This window comes from Phaethon aethereus, assembly GCF_964289735.1.
Source record: "Phaethon aethereus genome assembly, chromosome: 2".
In the NCBI taxonomy this organism is placed as follows: Eukaryota; Metazoa; Chordata; class Aves; order Phaethontiformes; family Phaethontidae; genus Phaethon; species Phaethon aethereus.
Window position 1 is genome coordinate 110,182,689 of NC_138582.1, and position 17,441 is coordinate 110,200,129.

A 17,441-nucleotide genomic window follows, 5' to 3' on the forward strand; every position below is an offset into this window, starting at 1 on the left:
TTGAAGGTGCTGTCAGCTCTCCGAGTTTGCCATTATAATTTTAAAGGGTGAACAGCAGGTTTTATTGATGCCCTTGGTTATCTTGTCATGTTCAGTTCCCCTCTTTGACCCTTTAAATCAACTGCATTTGAAAGAAATTAGTAGTAGATATTACACTGTACAGGTGAAATAGTTTCTCTTTTTCTGTGATAAGGAAAAGTTGCATAACTAAGATACACCACTGTAATAAAATCCAGAAGTTAGGAAAAGGTCACTCTAATTACTGAAGTTTTCATTTTATTCCATTACGTCTAAATGGTGTTATTACGTGGTTTTGAACGTTAGATAAGACTTGTGCAAATACTCTGGTCAAAATGGCACTAGCTGAATTAAATGCCTTTACAATCTCCTTTTTTTTTTTTTTTTTTTTTTTTCCGAGCCAGTAGATGCATACTTTAGAAAGAACTGTAAAGCAATGGGATTATTTTCCCTGCAAGATTCAGTAGAGCGATTGATATGAAACAATTTTCTGAGACATCTTAAAGCATAAAGGAAAAGAAATTTAGAATTTAGGAACTAGGAGACTCTTGCATCCTGTTACAGGCTGGTATGCATGCTAGAAGAGCATGAGAAAAAAGAAAGCAAAACATAGTTGACCTTCTGGAGCTGTTGAATGCCCATGTAAGATTTGAAGACTAGTAATCAGTGAAGTCTTTTTATAGAGAATAGTGCAAAAAGCAAGTGAAAGGGCACCTGCCAGTGACAAAGTGTGGGGTAGGGGCTGAGAGATGAACAGCCCCTGAACAGTGGAAGTGAGATGACTCCAGCCAATTTTTGGAAGAGCAGAGCTAACTATACTCATGACTGCTGAGATTACCATAACATCTAATTTAGACCAGATTGTCTGGGGCCTACCTTCTGCCTGTATGGAGCTGCCAGCTGGCCAATGACACAGGAGCCAAACTCCATAATATTCTGAAAAATGCTAAGAAGATACAGCATGGATACTGAGAGGCAAACAGCACCAATGGATATTCGTAGCTTCTCTTCTTTGTTTCAGTTCTCAAACAAAAGATAAAATTCACTTGGGCTACCCTGATTGATGCCACAGAAGTTACTGTGGTTGGAACTGGCAATTCAAAGTCTTTATGGTGTCCCCTTGGATGGGAGGCCTGTAGATAGGAATTGTTCCTTTCTGAATAGGGCTTGTAGGTAGGATTTCTCAGAGAAACCACATAGGTAAAAAACTCGGAGGTCTGAAAGAAAAGATTTTACTTTTACATTCATTCTTGTTTTAATTAAAAGAGCCATGGAACATTTCCACCATTACCAGAGTGAGATATAAACAGATAGACATGCCTCAAGTCAGAGGGATAGGCAATATTAAATCCCAGAGGAGTTTCAACCAGTTCGATATTATTATACAGGAGGAGGAGGAGAAGGAAAATTGTCCAGATATTGTATTTTTGTATGATAATTCATGTATGACTCATGCATGAGGGGAAAGCACATATTTAATATTCAACTGCAACTGTAGCAGGAGGTGTCCTAATATGACAATATACATATGCATTCTTCCCTGAGATTATAGTACTGAATGAAGTAGAAGGCAGTTACTCTGAAGTAAGTTAGTGGATGAATTTACTGCATGCTAGCTGTTTTCTGCTCATTATCAGTGAAAGTAAGCTAAGCTACCCTGCACTCTGATTATTTGCCTACACTGCAAAATGAAGAAAGCCACAGGGCAAGTGCAAGCTGTAGAGCCCTGACTGCCACACTGGTAATACATGTAATGAGGTGCTAACCTCATTATGATCATGAGGTAGTAGTAGATATATGTCAAAGATGTGTAGTAGAAGAATACTTTTAGATTATTCATAATCTATTTACAGGTCTGCATTATCTTCTAGGATCCAAATTTAAGAGCTGAGAAAGTACCTTACAGTATCAGAGACCTAATTCTAAACCAATATTTGGTTCAATGATTTCTTCATATCAGATTATGTCAGTGTCAAGCAGCATACCCAAACTGAGTGCCAATGCTGACAATGCCCAGATCCTTTACAGAATCTTTTATAAAGGCTATCAAAACCCCCTTTTCAATGACGGTAAATGTTCTCAAAGAGATTAATAGGTTTAGACTTCCTTTGGCAAGAAACGAACCCTCTAAGTGATAAACCTCTGCAGTTGTGTGGAAACATGGACACTGAAGTTGGTTTTGAGAGTCTATGATGTTTTTGGTAGGATGAATTACATTTTATGTCATTTCTGTTTTTCAGATAGAACTGTTGAAGCATCAAACTGCCAGACTTATTCTACGGAAGATAAAGTGTCTTATTTACTAGTAAAGAATGATTACCTCTTGGAAAAACTGCTGTTGTCTCTGCTGGTAGTTCAAAGGATTTTAAACTTTTGCCTCCTATTATTGAATATGTATTTATGAAGAGATGCCATGCAAGAAAAAAGCAGTTCCCATTTCTATACCTTACCTAAGCCATGTAAGCAATGTCATTTACCTCCTACTTTTTGTGAAGTTTTTCTGTGTTCTCTCCTTTGCACACTTTAAACTTGGCTAGATATTAACTGGTCTTACCTTCCATCAGTCCAAGGCAGTGAATGTCACAATGAAACCAGAGAAATATCTTGTGAACAATTTCTCTTTTTCACCACATGCACTGGTAAAGAAAGAAACTCCAGCCAGGGAACAATAAAAAATTCTTTCATTGACACCAGGGAAATAACACATCTAGAAATGGACCTTCTGCCTCTTCTTCTTGAGGAAATCCCCTTTTGAAAAAAGAATCAAGGCCTCTGGGGTTGATTCCCAGGATCTCTCTTTAGCTGTAGAGTGATGGCAGCTGCTTTTGTAAGAATGAAGGCAGACCTGAAAGGTATTTCCCTTTTTGCTACTCTTACTGGAAGTACCTGAAGAGACATAAATGGAGCCTGACAGAGATTAGCTGCAGAGACAGCTGTCAGTTCTGATAATCAGTTCAGATAATCTATCTGTTATAGCTGACTTGTATTATGTTGATTGTTTCCATGTGGATATTTAAGTATTTTTGAAACTATATCATTTGATTTGGAGTAGTTGTTGTTGTTGTTGTAAAACAGACAAGGAGCACATTTCCTTTACTTCCCTGCCACTTTCTCAAGAGCAACTCTTGTCTGATCTCACACTCAATCAAATGTCCTGTTAAGAAATTCTCAAATTATATCTGTTCACCAGAATGATATTTTTACAAAATCATGTTTAATTATGTGTAGCTAATTCTTTATAAATGCATATTAAAACACAAAGAAATACTCCCACTTTCAGTTAATAAAGTACACACTATGACATCAGTTCTCTATATAGCAAGTTCACATAATGGAAGTTGGTGTAGGCCTCCAAAAAGGGTGTGAAGACAATCCTGAGCATTGATTCCAAAACCGCTACAGTTAGAGGGAAAAGCAAACCTCTGCTGTATTCCGTGTCAGTAATGAGTCTCAAATTGCAGCCTAAATGAAAATATAGATTCAGATCTGAACTGTGACATGTAATGCTTTCACATTGTCAACTTTTTATTTTTTCTCTTCATAGCTGGTCATCCAGGTAGCCATCTTTTCCCTCTTATCTCATCTGTGTCAGCCATCAAAGCCCGAGTATGTTTAAATAACAGATTAAAGAACTTTCTTGAAACATTAACAATTCCCTTCTATCTTTTTTATAATATCCTGCATTTCTCTAGTTCTATTATTTTTATTATTAGACACTCACATAAAACAGGCTTTCTCATTCATTATCTCCTTCAGCTTTATTTCACACCTCAAATCATAATCCATTTCACCTGGGTAAGAATTATATACTGAATGCTTTTACCTCCAGTTTCCCAGGAGGCTAAAAATATTTTATATCAGTGTTTTTCAAACCAGTGAACAACTGTGTTTTCTGGAAACTATTTCAGGAAAGCAGAAAACACCTCAACTTAAAAAAGAAGAAATGCTCCCTGATTACGACTGCAATTCAATAATTTATTTTTGTTTCTGATGTGATGCTTCTGCTTTACAGAAAATATTATGAACAGTTAAGAGACACAGAGCCCTTTCGTCACCATTTTATTAATCAGCCATAGTGTTGTAACACCTAGAGCAGAGAGTGGTGTTGCATTGTGGTAGATGTTGTCATTTCATTTGACTGGCAGTAGATGAGCTATCACAGCAAGCACAGCTGTGGCAGAAACAGCCACTGCTATGCAAATAACCCTAATAAAAATGGAAATAAGACAGGCAGAAGATCAGTTTCTTAGTAAGATTGTTCTGGAGTGCTCTTCAAAAACCCATCTATCTTTACTAATAGGGCCTTGCATTCATTTCTGATGACAAATAAGAATTGCATAATATGGGAACAACAGAAACTGAATGCAGTTGACAGTCTAGCAGTGAAACAGGAGGCATATTGCCCATTTAGAGAATGTGGTTGCAGGTGGGTACAAATTGTAACTTGATAGATGTATCCAGATCTTCTGTTCGTGCTAATCCCTCTGGGTCACTGAAATATGCCTAGCCAGTATGATGTGACAATTAGGAGCTTTAAAGATAATGGATTCTACATCTACTTTGCCCTTCAAACTGCTGTGCTCATGTAACCATCTTAACTGTGTTCTTCCCTCATTCAACATTACTCTGAGAGTTGCACAGTAAAGCTGATCAATAGATATGGTCTGTTGCACAATAATTTTACATCAGGAAATATGTGCCTCTGCAGAGATGTTCAAGTTTTCTTTGGCAGAAAGATTATAAGGGATTTTTTTTGTTTCTTTAGTACTGATTTGCTCTTTTGCTTAATAAAATATCCTATTTTGCAAAGACAGTAACATAAGCAGAGAAGAGGAAGCAAAAGAATCATACTCCCAATCTGCTAATATAATCCTATGCTGTTAAAAAATAAAGTATTAATTCCCAGGGTTGTACAATATATAACAAATGCATAGAATGGATGACAAATAGCATCTTCAGAAATGGTTGCCTGAGGCTTAAAATCAAGTAGCTCAGGAAAACAGAAATATAACATACCCATAAATCACTCCTTCAGGGTAACCTTTCCCTGTTCCCAGTCTTTAAGTTAGCAGAGGAGCCGAAGGTGGGCATCAGTGATAGATGTGATTGCTTTATGCTTCCTGACGACAATCTTCAGCTGTACCATATGTATTTATGGGACAGCTATTATCAGGACTATGTTTATTCTTTCAACTTCTAGATTTGATACTTGCTTTTAATTGCTCTTGTCAGTTTACCATATTTATAGAGAGTAAGAGGAATATAAATTGTAAGTTCCCAGGTATTTAAAACTTCTCTTATTACATAACAAATATCAAGCTATAATCATTGACTTCTGCTATTTTTTCTTTTTATATATCTTTATTATGAAAAAGTCCAGTGAGTTCTATGATCAAGCTTTTGACATTTACAGGCAGAATACAGATAATGTTCTGTTATCAAACTTAATTTCTCGTTTAGTTGTATCCAATTGAAATAGTAAGAGGAGACTTAAAACTCTATTTTCAACCACATACATGACTGCAAATGAGTCAAATGAGGCAAATGTGAGGTGTTGCAGATTTAGATCCATAGGAACAAGACCTGGGTCAGTAACTGATTTTATTTGGGCCTCTGGGAATATTATCATGCCTTTCAGTCGCTGCGCATATTGAAACAAGTATCCTAAACATGAAAGGTTGTATCATGGACCACCTGAGCTGCCCAGTTCTTGCAGCCCCTTTATTCTCCAAGAATGCCTAAAAAAATTTCAGAATGGGAATATTTAAACATGGCAAAGAAACCAGCACTTGGGCATGGGATTATGTGGGAGGCAGCTGGGTGGACTTTGATTTTGTAGTGCTATGAACCTGCATAAAAATTCAGCTTAGAAATAACGAGTGCAAAGACTAAACCTCCTATCTATATCATGGTTTCATCTATGTGGTTACATGACTACGTTGCTAGTACAACTGCCAGCTCAGCAATTCAAAGGAATAAGAACTGGTTTCCTTGCAGAGCTTTGTCTGCATTGAGGGTATGTTAAATGAGTGCAGCGTAAACAGTATATCATGCTTTCTCTTTCATTTTGTGTTTCTTCCATTTTTTTCTTTTCACATCACAGTGTACAGTGCATTGTTTTCCTCTCTGTTTTAGGAGTTGTCCTTTTATTTCCCTTCACTCTTTTATTTATCTCTTACACTGCAGTATTTTCTCTGTTGCATGTCTATCTCCATTTTCTCTCATGCACCTTGCTCAGCCTCCTCCAAAGTCCTGTCCAATTAGAATGGCCAGAAAGTGCTGGTTTTAGCTGGATACAAGCAGGCTGGCTGAGGCAGAGAGTCAACTCTAGTCCCACCAGCCTAATGCGGTGTGGCAATGTGGGAATGCACCCATTCCCCACAGACTCGACAAAATCAGGCCACACTGTCTTTTGTACTATCTGCAGAACTGGCTTCAAGAGTACTGGACAATAGTTCATGTCTCTCTTGCTAACCAAACACTTTAAAGGCTTTTTGTTTCCTGTTTCATGGAAGTTCAACGTGTTAAATTTTAAAAACAAAACAAATGGAAAAGTGTATCTTCAAAAAGTCACATTAGCTATGTGGTCAATTTGCTTTTCCACTTCAAAAATCAGTGCATGGAGTTCACAGTTTGCTGACTTGCACCACTAAACAAAGAAAAGTTTACCATTTTCTGGATTAAACCCTTCACTACTGTTCAAGCAACCAGGTCCCTGTACAGACAACTTAGAGGAAATAATATTAATACCCCCTTATCTCTGAAAAGTGTAAAAAGCTCTCCTTAAAAGCTGTAAATGTCAGGGCAATAATTGATTCTGGAAGTGGAATCTAAGGAAATTAATCTAAGATGTGAGTAGTAGAAAAATTAAGCAATGGAAAGTATGATGGCCTAAAAGTGAGGCCAAGGCAGTTTAAGATGCATCTGTACTTCCTTTCGAGTTCAGCTGGAGAGCTGGCTGGGAAACTGCTGCACTGGAAAATAATGATGAGGTCCATAAAAGGGATGGAAAATGTATAGATGAGTGTTGCTCTAGGTGTTACAGACTTCCAAAGAATCTTGCCGGTAGGCCTCACTGTGAGAAAGTGGCAGTTTTGGGAGAGTGATGAGAGATAGTTATGCCACAAGAGGATGCACTGGGATAAGAAGACTGACTGTATGGATAAAGGCATTATATAAAGCATACGATAACTTCACAGTGAATGGTACTATTTGAAATAACTTCAATATCTCCTTGTAGAAACGTGGTCTCAATGATTTCCTTGTATTCCCTCCACCTGACACCAAGAGGGTAATGAAACTTCACAAATATGATGTTGCAAGTGTCTCTACCCATATCTGGATTTTTCCATGCATTGGCCAGACAATCATTTATTTGTGTGCACATCAACCTATGTGACAAGGTGATCATAACCCTTCCTTTAAGTATCCATGGTATCATAGGTGATACTCCAGTATCACCACTTTCTAGTCAAGAATGACATGGGCAGCAAGTGTTCTGCTGCAATCATGACACACATCATTGTCCTGTGTGCTTACAGTTTTTATTATTCTCTGAAAATATCTAAGAAAATAACCAGGTATAAAATGAAATCTTACCTATAACTTTTCCTAGGAATAGTGCCTTTGGGGAATTGAACTGAATGTCAGATGCTGTTGGCAGGCTGTAACTTGTTGGAGGATAGTGATCAAGCTGAGGGAAGAGAAAAGAAATTATGAGGATTTTGAATTGATCTGCCTTCTGACAGTGCTACTGAATCAGGTCTACTTTATAAAGTTTATGCCCCCACTTACAGCTCTGTCTGATGTACTCTCATTCTGATAAAGGGGAAATAACAGTTAATACCCCTCCTTCCATATGTGCCATTTCCAAAGTTTCCAAGGCCTGAAAAATACCTAGATTGGACATTTGTTCTGGTTACTGTAGAGTAATTTCATCTTTTGCTTGTGTGCAATATAATTGCTAAAAATAACAACAACATCAACAATAAAACAGCTTATTATTTTAATGCAAGATTTCCATTTGGGACCTATGTTACTGCTAAAACTAGATTTACATGCTTCGCCCACAGGAAAATAGCTGAGAATTTGAGACTAATGCAGGTGTTGGTCTCCTCTTCCCTCAGAAAAGTAATAAATTAATAAGACATAAATAATAAATTAATAAGACATACATTTTTGCATTTCATTTTTATTATTTTCTTGTTAAAAATATTGTTCAACTACATTGTGATAGCACCTAGTGAAATCTAAGTGAAATCTCATATTAATGAGCAATCAACTTCGCTAAATAGTTTAATCTATAGAAAACTCATATTGTCCCTGATATGGCACAAGAATCACATTAGATTAGCATATTTTTTCCTGTTTTTTAACTATTTGAGAGAAAAATGTGAAGAGAGAGGAAGAAAACAAATTGCCTATGCTTAGCAACAACACTACTAAGATAGTTCAATACAGCTCAGTAGAGTTTTGAAGTTCACATTTCATAAAGGTAATTGGGATGAATTTTTTATCTTTGCTGTTGTTATTTATTTTCTTGGTTTTATGATTTTATTACACAGACTTAAACAGGGCAGAACAACATTTTTTTATTTTATTCTGGCCTTAACTTATCACAAAACAAGACAGAAATTCATATATGTGATTTAAGACTTTGCAGGGTAGTATAGATTGCAGAAGTAATTCTGGAGAATTTTTTCACATATCTCTTTGCAATATTTCTAATTTCAAAATATTATTATCTTGGATTAGTTTGCTGTAAAGGTACTGCAAATGTTCAATTCAGTGATTAAAAGGAAATGAATAGCCGATGGCATAGAACTGAATGGCTGAATCCCATTACAACCTGGAATTCTGTGACCTCATTACTTGGAAAGCCTACTAATGTCATACCCATGAATCTGCAGAGGCAATCATCTCAAAAACTATGAAAACTGGAAAAGAGGGCTCCTGTCTTTCTTGTACTGCCCCATAAAACCCCAACAAGAGAAGTGTATATACATAACAGAGAGGGAAAAAGTTCCCTGCAGATGCCAAAACAGGTGGAGCAAATGCTCATGTTCAGAAATTATTTTTAATTGATCATAACTAGTTTGCACACTGATTATTTAAAATTTGGCCATCGACGTTTATCAGCATGACTACTGGCTAGCTCCCAATTTTAGACTGTAGATTTTCAAGTTAAATATATGGAAACACATAGTGCCATCTTCTTACTTGTAAAGTAAGAAGTTTCAGTTTGTTCACAGTCTCTTAAACAGCTTTTCTCAGATTTTTAATAGCAGAAATACATCTTTTACCTTTTTACATATTTTACTTACATAATTTAAAATAAAAAAGGGTTATTTTTGAAAGGGTGTAGTCAAGTGAATACAAAGAGTTAAAATACAAAACAGTTCCCAACCATAACCACAGCAGGTGCTACTAAGTATAAACTCCAGTTAAGTGCTTGCTATTGGTTTCCCTGGTGGAAGGGAAGTCACCATTCTGGCATCCAGTATCACAAGTGTCAGACCTGTTGTCAATGGGAGCTGCAGGCATATCAAGGGAACAAAATATTTCCTTCTTACTTCAGAAGGCAAATGGGAATGGCTCAGAGTTCTCATGGTATTTTCCAGCATGGTTATTAAACTGAAGTTATAGACTTTAGAAAAGCGTATCAGGAAAAAATTGCTGAAAAGACTGATATACAAAACCCTGATCCTCCAGCCTCTCATATGCCAAGACTTTAACCTCATGTAACTTCTTTGCCTGCAGTGGAATTATTTCTGATACATTCTGTTTGCACAGGATTAATCTTCTAGGTTCTCCTTTTATATGTGTATTGTAAAATATGCTGAAGTAACTCGGATATAATAATCTGGTGTACTACCATGTTTGTCAACATTATCAACACTTAAATTCTTCCTTTTCCAAAACCAATCTGGAGCAATGTTTAAATATTTCTTTTTGTTGTGTCTTGGAATCTGAGCAGTGGGGTTGATCAGATAATCAGTAATCTGATGATAAGATACTAATAAATTATAATAGTTATTATCAATCTATAATTTCATTTATCAGTGCATTGTGGGTATCCTAGAGCTGTAGCCATGGTCCAGGTGTCCATTTTCAGACTAACTATTAGGAAATGTAATTAAAAAGTCATCCCTGCCTAATGTACTGGCAGCCTCTACCTGACAGTGCTAATTGTGTCTGCAGGACATACATACCTGAAAATGAAAAGGCAATTTAAATGATGAATCACTGTGAGCATTTACATGCACAAATACAGAATATCAAATCCTGCCAGCTGTGGTGTGGTGAAACTCCCTTTGTCTTCAGTTGGTGTTTAGGATGTGGAAAGGCTGGTCCAGAATGGATTAAAAGAGAGTCAGTATATCAGCTCTGTAAAGGTATAGTTTGTTTCTTTACAGTACAGGTTCCCTGCAAGGCTGCCTTTTGACCATACAGTACAGTAAGAGCTTTGAGGTCTAGGTTTTTATTTTTAAGCTGCTCTGTAATTTGGTCATGGAATACCTAATATATCACCCCATGACCCAAAGCTTAGGTTTTGTAGTATGCAAACATGCTTTATTTGCTAAGAAGCTCTTCTGAGGCCATGGCAGAAAATCCTTCAGGAACCAAAGAACATTGCAAACCTCATATTGTTCTGCTACATGTAATTCTTCAACTTTGTCTTTCCTGGCAAAAACACATAATGGCACACACATTTAAAATAAGTAAAAATATACCATTACACTATGACTACGATCCCAAAATAGTGATGACTGCGATCCCAAAATAATGATACTGTATTTCACCAAATCCCTCAGACTGGTCTGTGGTCATAGGTTGCACATCTCTGGAAATGGGGATGCCAGAGTTTTGGCAGAGGAGCAAAGGGCAGCTCTGGCATCTCCTGTCCCATGGGGGACGACTGCATTGTGTTCCACGGCCGGCTTTGAGCTACGCCTTTCTCTAATCCTGCTACCCGAAATGAAATGGTGCACCACAAGACAACAGTGAGGGAATAGTGAGATTTTTGTCCGATGACTTTTATTGCTTGTCTTTGTTCTAAACTAGCAAAATCTAATAAAAGAGAACTTTTTTTTAGAGGCACTTAACCTAGGATTTTTTTTTAGGTCAGCGAGTGAAAGGACCGAGCTGAATTGTTTCCAAAGTTGTATGTGACTGCCATCCAGTGGGTATTCAAGTGTAGCAGCTGGAACAGAGCAGCCTGCAGTCTGTATGAAATACTAGGCTATGAATTTAATATAAGACACATAATAAAAAAGGAATTACTAGCATCAAATGATATTTGAAAAAAATTACATTATTTAGTGAAAATTAAATAAAGGCTCTGCATACACAGAGGTTGATGTCATGAATTTGTATTAAATTACAGTTTTAGAATTATATTTAAGATTTTTCATTACAGCTACTTTTCTTTAAAAACTCATTAATTTCTTTTGACCTTAATATAAACACAGTGTGGCTTTGAGCACTACACAGATGAAAGTAGATGGCAGTTTCTGAGGAACTTGCAGTTTCAGTTCTCAAATCACATCACACCAGGCAGACTGTCTTTATCTGAAGTTGCTGGGATTTAAGAAGTTCAATAAAATGCTATTTCTTTTAAATTACTGTTCACCTAGATAATCAAACTAATCTTGACAGGAGTCCTGAGATTAACAGACATATAAATCTAAGGGCAAATATAATGCCTGTATCACCTTAGTAGTCTCGGGAAAAAAGATATTAAAAAAAAAAAAAAAGGTATATTTACATATGCACACATTATATTCACCCTGTGGATATACCTACATCTGTATCATTGTCAATCCAGCCTCTGTGTGTGTACTACTATAAAGCTAAGGTTTTTCTTTATGCTGAAGAAATTTTATTAAATAAATTTCAAAACACTATGGAATAATGATGTTGTAAGGCTTAATCTTGCACCTGCTGAAGTCAATACAACTTTGCTTCAGTAATAGCAGGATAAAGAAGGTGATGTGTTATCCTAATGACCAACGTAATATTCCTCTCCTGCATTATTGTAATGATTTATCACTTGTATTAAAAATCTTCTCTTGTCCTGGACAAGAGCTTTTTGTGCTAAGTGCTATAAAATTGCATAACAAAAAGAAGGTTCCTGCTAAAAAATGCTTACAAATTTAGAATAGAGTCAGCATGGCAGCCCAAGAAAATAACAAGGTGGTGTGCAGGTGTTTAGATGGAGTTCCTCCCAAGCATGGTAGTAATTTAGGAGAAAACAGGAAGGTGACTATGAAAATCAAATAGGAGAGAGTATTTTTCTTTCAGGGATGCCTGAAATCTGACCTCGTAATGTTTAAACAGAGATGAGTATTCCCCTGCTGAAAAAACTGACAAACAATATTTTGAATATTGTGATATATGAAAATATTTTATCTTTTTAATGCAACAGAAAATGAGCAGATTCAGGTGGCAATTGTATAATTCCTTAGGATCACCAAAGCTAATTTTACTGCAATTCAGCTCCTCCCTTAGTGTGGCGCTAGTGGTTCACTTAGCTTTTTCTGCCAGGTTAGGTCCTTGACCCAGGTTATTGTGGATCAGACAGAGGCTGTAAATGAATAGTGGATCCAGAGAAGAAGGCAGGACCATAAACCCAGCATTTTTTACTGACTTAAACTGTCACAGACCTGCAGCCTCACTGCTCATCTGGAACACAGGAGGAGGCATGTACTTCACCAGCATGTTGTAAGGCGAACTTAAGGTTTGTGTTGTGCTTTGAGCTCTTCAGATGACATTTCTACAGAGGTACAGTTAATATTGTTTTAGGAATCAATCACTCCAAATCTGTTTTGCTGCTTTAATTAATTAATTTAGCCTTTTGCAGTTTTAAAAAATAAATATCAACTACGGTCTTTTATGATAAAGTCTCTTTTTTGCAGGAATTTAAATTAGAAACACGGTCAACATGGCATACTGACACAGAAAAAAATAATACATTGCAGAAAAAAATAAAATAAAGTTTTTTTTTCTGTTTAAAAACTTGAATCCTTTGTGTGCAATAAGTGTGTATATTTTTCTGAAGCTGCTCTTGCTCTGATAAATAATATCAGGGATAATTTGCCTCACTATAAAAAAAATACAAAAATTTGTATAAAATTTAAATGGAAGTGTAGATACATAACTCAAAATGTAACAGAAGCACTGATATGGAAAAGGACACTATTTAGTGTGACTGCCTTCAATTGAAACAATTCTCTGATGCTTCTTTCACATATCTGTTGACTTTTCATTGCCCTTTTTAATAGATGAATTACAACAAATGTTAACAGAAGCATTAGCAAGTCATACAATGCCAAGTTAATAAAATTAAAGAGACCTACCTCAGGTACCTAAAGATGACTTTCACAGGACATTAATTTGTCCAATGTGTGCTGCCATAGAATGGAAAGCACCTGTTTCATGTTAAGTTTTGACTTTTTAGGCTTAATGTTAGACTCTGAAAAGACTTAATGCTTCTTTTGTTCTTTCTTTGTTTCTTTAATTCCAATAAAATTGATGCCAAACCAGCAATCATACATGCCAATGAAAACACACACATTCATCACTGTGTTTCACAGAAATACAGTACAGAAGAAGGAGATAGTCTCAACATAAGCCAATGTAAGTAACACATGCTGTAAGGCAGGTAAGCCTGTTGATATGGTCTGCAGACCTTTGCTCTGATATGCAGGCTGGAGAGCTATCAGACTGCATCATACTCCCTCATGCCCTGGATGTCCTAGCTTTATTTCCAAGGGAAAATGGGGTGTAGGGTGAGGAACACATTTCACTTCTGGGTCTTATCATGATATGTAGCCTAGACATAGCCAAAGTTTGGGACAAGACAACTGAAAAATTCTTCTGAATCCAGCAATACAGGCTGTGCTGAAAGGCCCCGAGAAGGACGGATATGTAAAAGATTTCCTCTCTTATGGAGTGATTTTACAGAACAAAGTAAAGAAGAATATTCTTCCAAAGGGCCTCAAGGTTTGAAACTATCTCAGCTGATGCAGAGAGAGTGAGAATTTTTTGTAAAGACATGTAGTCCAGTACTTGTCCCTATTGCTCTGCAGCAACTACAGGGAAGGCAGCAGACTCAGATTTACAACCACAGGGCAAGATGCTACCTCCAGATGAGGCTCTGTGGATCACATTTTCCCCACTGCATATCTGCCAGTAAAAGAAAGACTCCATGTTCTGATCTTCAGGCTATGGATATTCCAACTTCTCACTTACTAATGAGTGAAAGGAGTTCTTGTTTATGAAAGCATTTTGTCTGACTTTCAGCTAGCTGGGGTTTGGTGGGGATGTGCTGACTTATCTTGGCAGATGCCACCAATCAACCCCATCATGCACGAAAGGGAGGTAGAAATGGCTAATTTATGAGCTTCCTGCCTACCCATAACTGCTGTCTTTAACTGAAAGATTGTAAGTCACACTGTAAAATAAAGAGGTTGGGTAAGTTCAGTGAAGGATAAAATCAACAAAACTGCTAGGAGTTCATGGACATCCTATGAACAAAAAAAGAACAGGTAAGAAAATCATTAATTAGTGAATTATTCATTCATTTCTTATTCTGATGCATATGATTTAAATGCTGTTCTGCTTTTTCTTGCTGTTATTTACAGACTCTTTTAAGGATTGAACACCTAGTCTTCTGCAACATCCGTAACATCATTATATTTGGAGAGAATTTGAAGTATGCAAAGATAAGGGTCTGTATTTCTTTATATTTTGGAAAACAGATGGAGTTTAGGGTTATAGGAATGAGATACTATGAGATATTATCAATACAAGCTTTGTTTTATTTTCAAAATGTCTCATACCAATAGCTTTTTATGCTACTTTGCCACCTATTTGTGAAAAAAACTGTGTTTTCAAATCTGAGTAAAAAACATTTTCTTGTGACTTCTGACTGAGAAAAAGAGCTTAGCAGCTATGGGTCAGCTGAGTGCTAATGCATTAAACATGCAGATGTAATGTATGGTTCTGCTCCAAGAAATGGTCTGAGTTTGCCTTTCTGTTGCACAAGCATTTTGAGTAATACATTTCCGTTGCAGAATGGCAATACATAGTGAAAATGATGTATCTCCAGGGATTTTAAAAAATTCATTTCAGCAGGAAGGACTTTACTATTAATAGAACAAATTTTTTTTTTTCTTCAAAGCAAAACCTGCTTGGAAATTCATTAAATATACTTTTAATGTAACAGGCATACCCGATTATTAGAAAAAAAAGCAGAGGGTTGCAGTTGCATTGTATTAACTTGTGGTGTAATGTTCACCTGTGATTCAAGTCCTGGATATTTACAACATATTTTATGCATGCCAACTGCTATGGAATTTGTTAATACTCTCTACCTGTTTTCTTTCAAATCATGAACAGTACTTCCCCGTTCCCTACCAGTCAGTGAAATGCTAGTTAAACCAGTGTTCAAATCAGTCAGGAGTCTAGAGCATTTACAACACTGTCCAAAGGATGCTGTGACAGCGTGCTTGCCCAGAAAATGAAATAAATAAATAAATAAAGATGGAGTTTCTACATTGTTTTGGTGCCATAACTACCATTACCATGTGTAATCCTTGCGTAAAGGTTTTCAAAATGTGACTCAATGGAAGAGTTTTCAGAGAAGAGTTATAAAATTGTTTTATGGCTCAAAAATGGTACTTCTGATGGTAAACTAAAATAATTCAATTTATTTAGCTTCTTACAGACAAGATGAAAAGATAGTTTAATCAGCATCTCTAAGAAAGTGTGAAAGGGAATGACACCTGGCACCAAGCAATTCTTTCATCTATCAGACATAGACACAAAGATCCCAAAGTTAAATGCTGTAGTCTGCAGAATTCAAACTGTAAATTAGGTACGAATTATTTACAGGAATGGCACTTAACCAACCATTGGAAAACATGGACAAAGGATATGGTAAATTTTCTATCATTTGAAGTCTTTAAAGCTAGATAAAATGTCTTTCTAGAAATGTATTATACTGCTATGATTACTTTTTGGGTTAGCTGCAGAAAATCATTTGGTGAAATTTTATGGCCTCTGTTAAGGAAGAGTTCAAACAGAGTGATCGTATTCTGTTGGGACTTCAAAATATATGAAACATGATAGTTAGGTATTATTCTACAGCAACAATAATGGTAGGAGGTGAAATTATAGCCTCACTGAAGTCCATGAGAAAGTTCCCACTCCCTTTAATGAGACCAAAATTTAATCTACAATTATAAAAATCTGTGATATATTCATTGCAATTAAGTTTGGGATTATATGCAGACTGCTTTGTTCCACTTCACCCATTTTATTTTATTGATATTATGTTTACCATTTTTTTGTACTTCAGATTAGTTTTGAAGTAACTTTGTATGATTTAAATTTTTTAAGCATCTAGGAGTTTGCAAATGTTATCTCTTTTCAAGTAGTACAAAATCAAAATAAATTCAAAATCAAAATAAGAGAATGGACTTGCAAAAACTCTGATTCTTATTGATTTCATTTGGGCAAGGGTCAAATATTTAATTGATAATTTTTCACAGAAGATGAGTATTTCTACTGCGTGCTTCTGGTGAAGCTGGAAAATGGAGATCTGCACAAACAAATTTTTGGGATTATTCTCAATCTTATGAATAGCTGAGATCAGGTCAAGATTTCCATACAGCCTCGTAATTAAGTTCACTTTGAATGGAGTCAGTAATTAACATTGTGAATATATGGTATTGTTGTGTCTAGCCTCTCTACCACAGTTCTCAGTATTGTTCAAGATTGAAAGAACGAACTGTCAGCTATCCTTCCATATGGTCTGCTGAGCTAATGTGCACTGGATACTGATAGTTGTTCTGAAAGTGTATGGATGAATTTGGGACACTGGAGTCCTGAAAAAGTTGCTCAAGTCTAATCCTTTTCAGGAACAAAGAAGACATTAGAAGCTGTGACTCATAACCCATTCCTAGAAAAGGCTTTAAAGCAGGTATGAAGAACTGGAGATCTGTTGAGAACGTGCAAGAATATCTTAGTACGGAAGCTGAGAGGCCCAGTCCAAATCTGTTGACTATCAGCTCTATTCCATCAGAAATTAAAGCACATCATATGGTTTGGGTTTTTTTTCTTTTTAAATTTGTAACATGTAGATACAGCTTTGTGCAACAGAACAGAAACATCTCTGATCTGGATGCCACCCTTAGTTTACTTGGGGTACACACATAGAAGCAGGAGGTATGAATCTTGCGCAAAGGATGCAACTGTTGCAGTTCTTTAAGGTACAATTTAAAGCCTGCTGGAGTCAATGGAAGGCCTTTCATTGACTTCAGCGGACTTTGGATCAGAACCTCTGCTAGGGAGTTTTTGTTCTTGGTTTTCCTAAAATATTTTACTCGTGTGAAAAGCATTAATCGCGCATGAACACT

The 17,441-nt window shown here is 36.4% G+C and overlaps 1 protein-coding gene across 1 annotated transcript in view; it reads right to left on the reverse strand.

Annotated features, from left to right (window-relative positions):
• The window catches only part of CNTNAP2 (contactin associated protein 2), a gene marked incomplete at its 3' end in the record, with an annotated part of 1,307,043 nt that overhangs the window by 80,052 nt on the left and 1,209,550 nt on the right, over window positions 1-17,441 (reverse strand). The window contains exon 21 of the mRNA XM_081996846.1: window positions 7,618-7,711. Coding sequence (XP_081852972.1) covers window positions 7,618-7,711 — 94 coding nt within the window. The remainder of the gene's footprint in view (window positions 1-7,617; window positions 7,712-17,441) is intronic.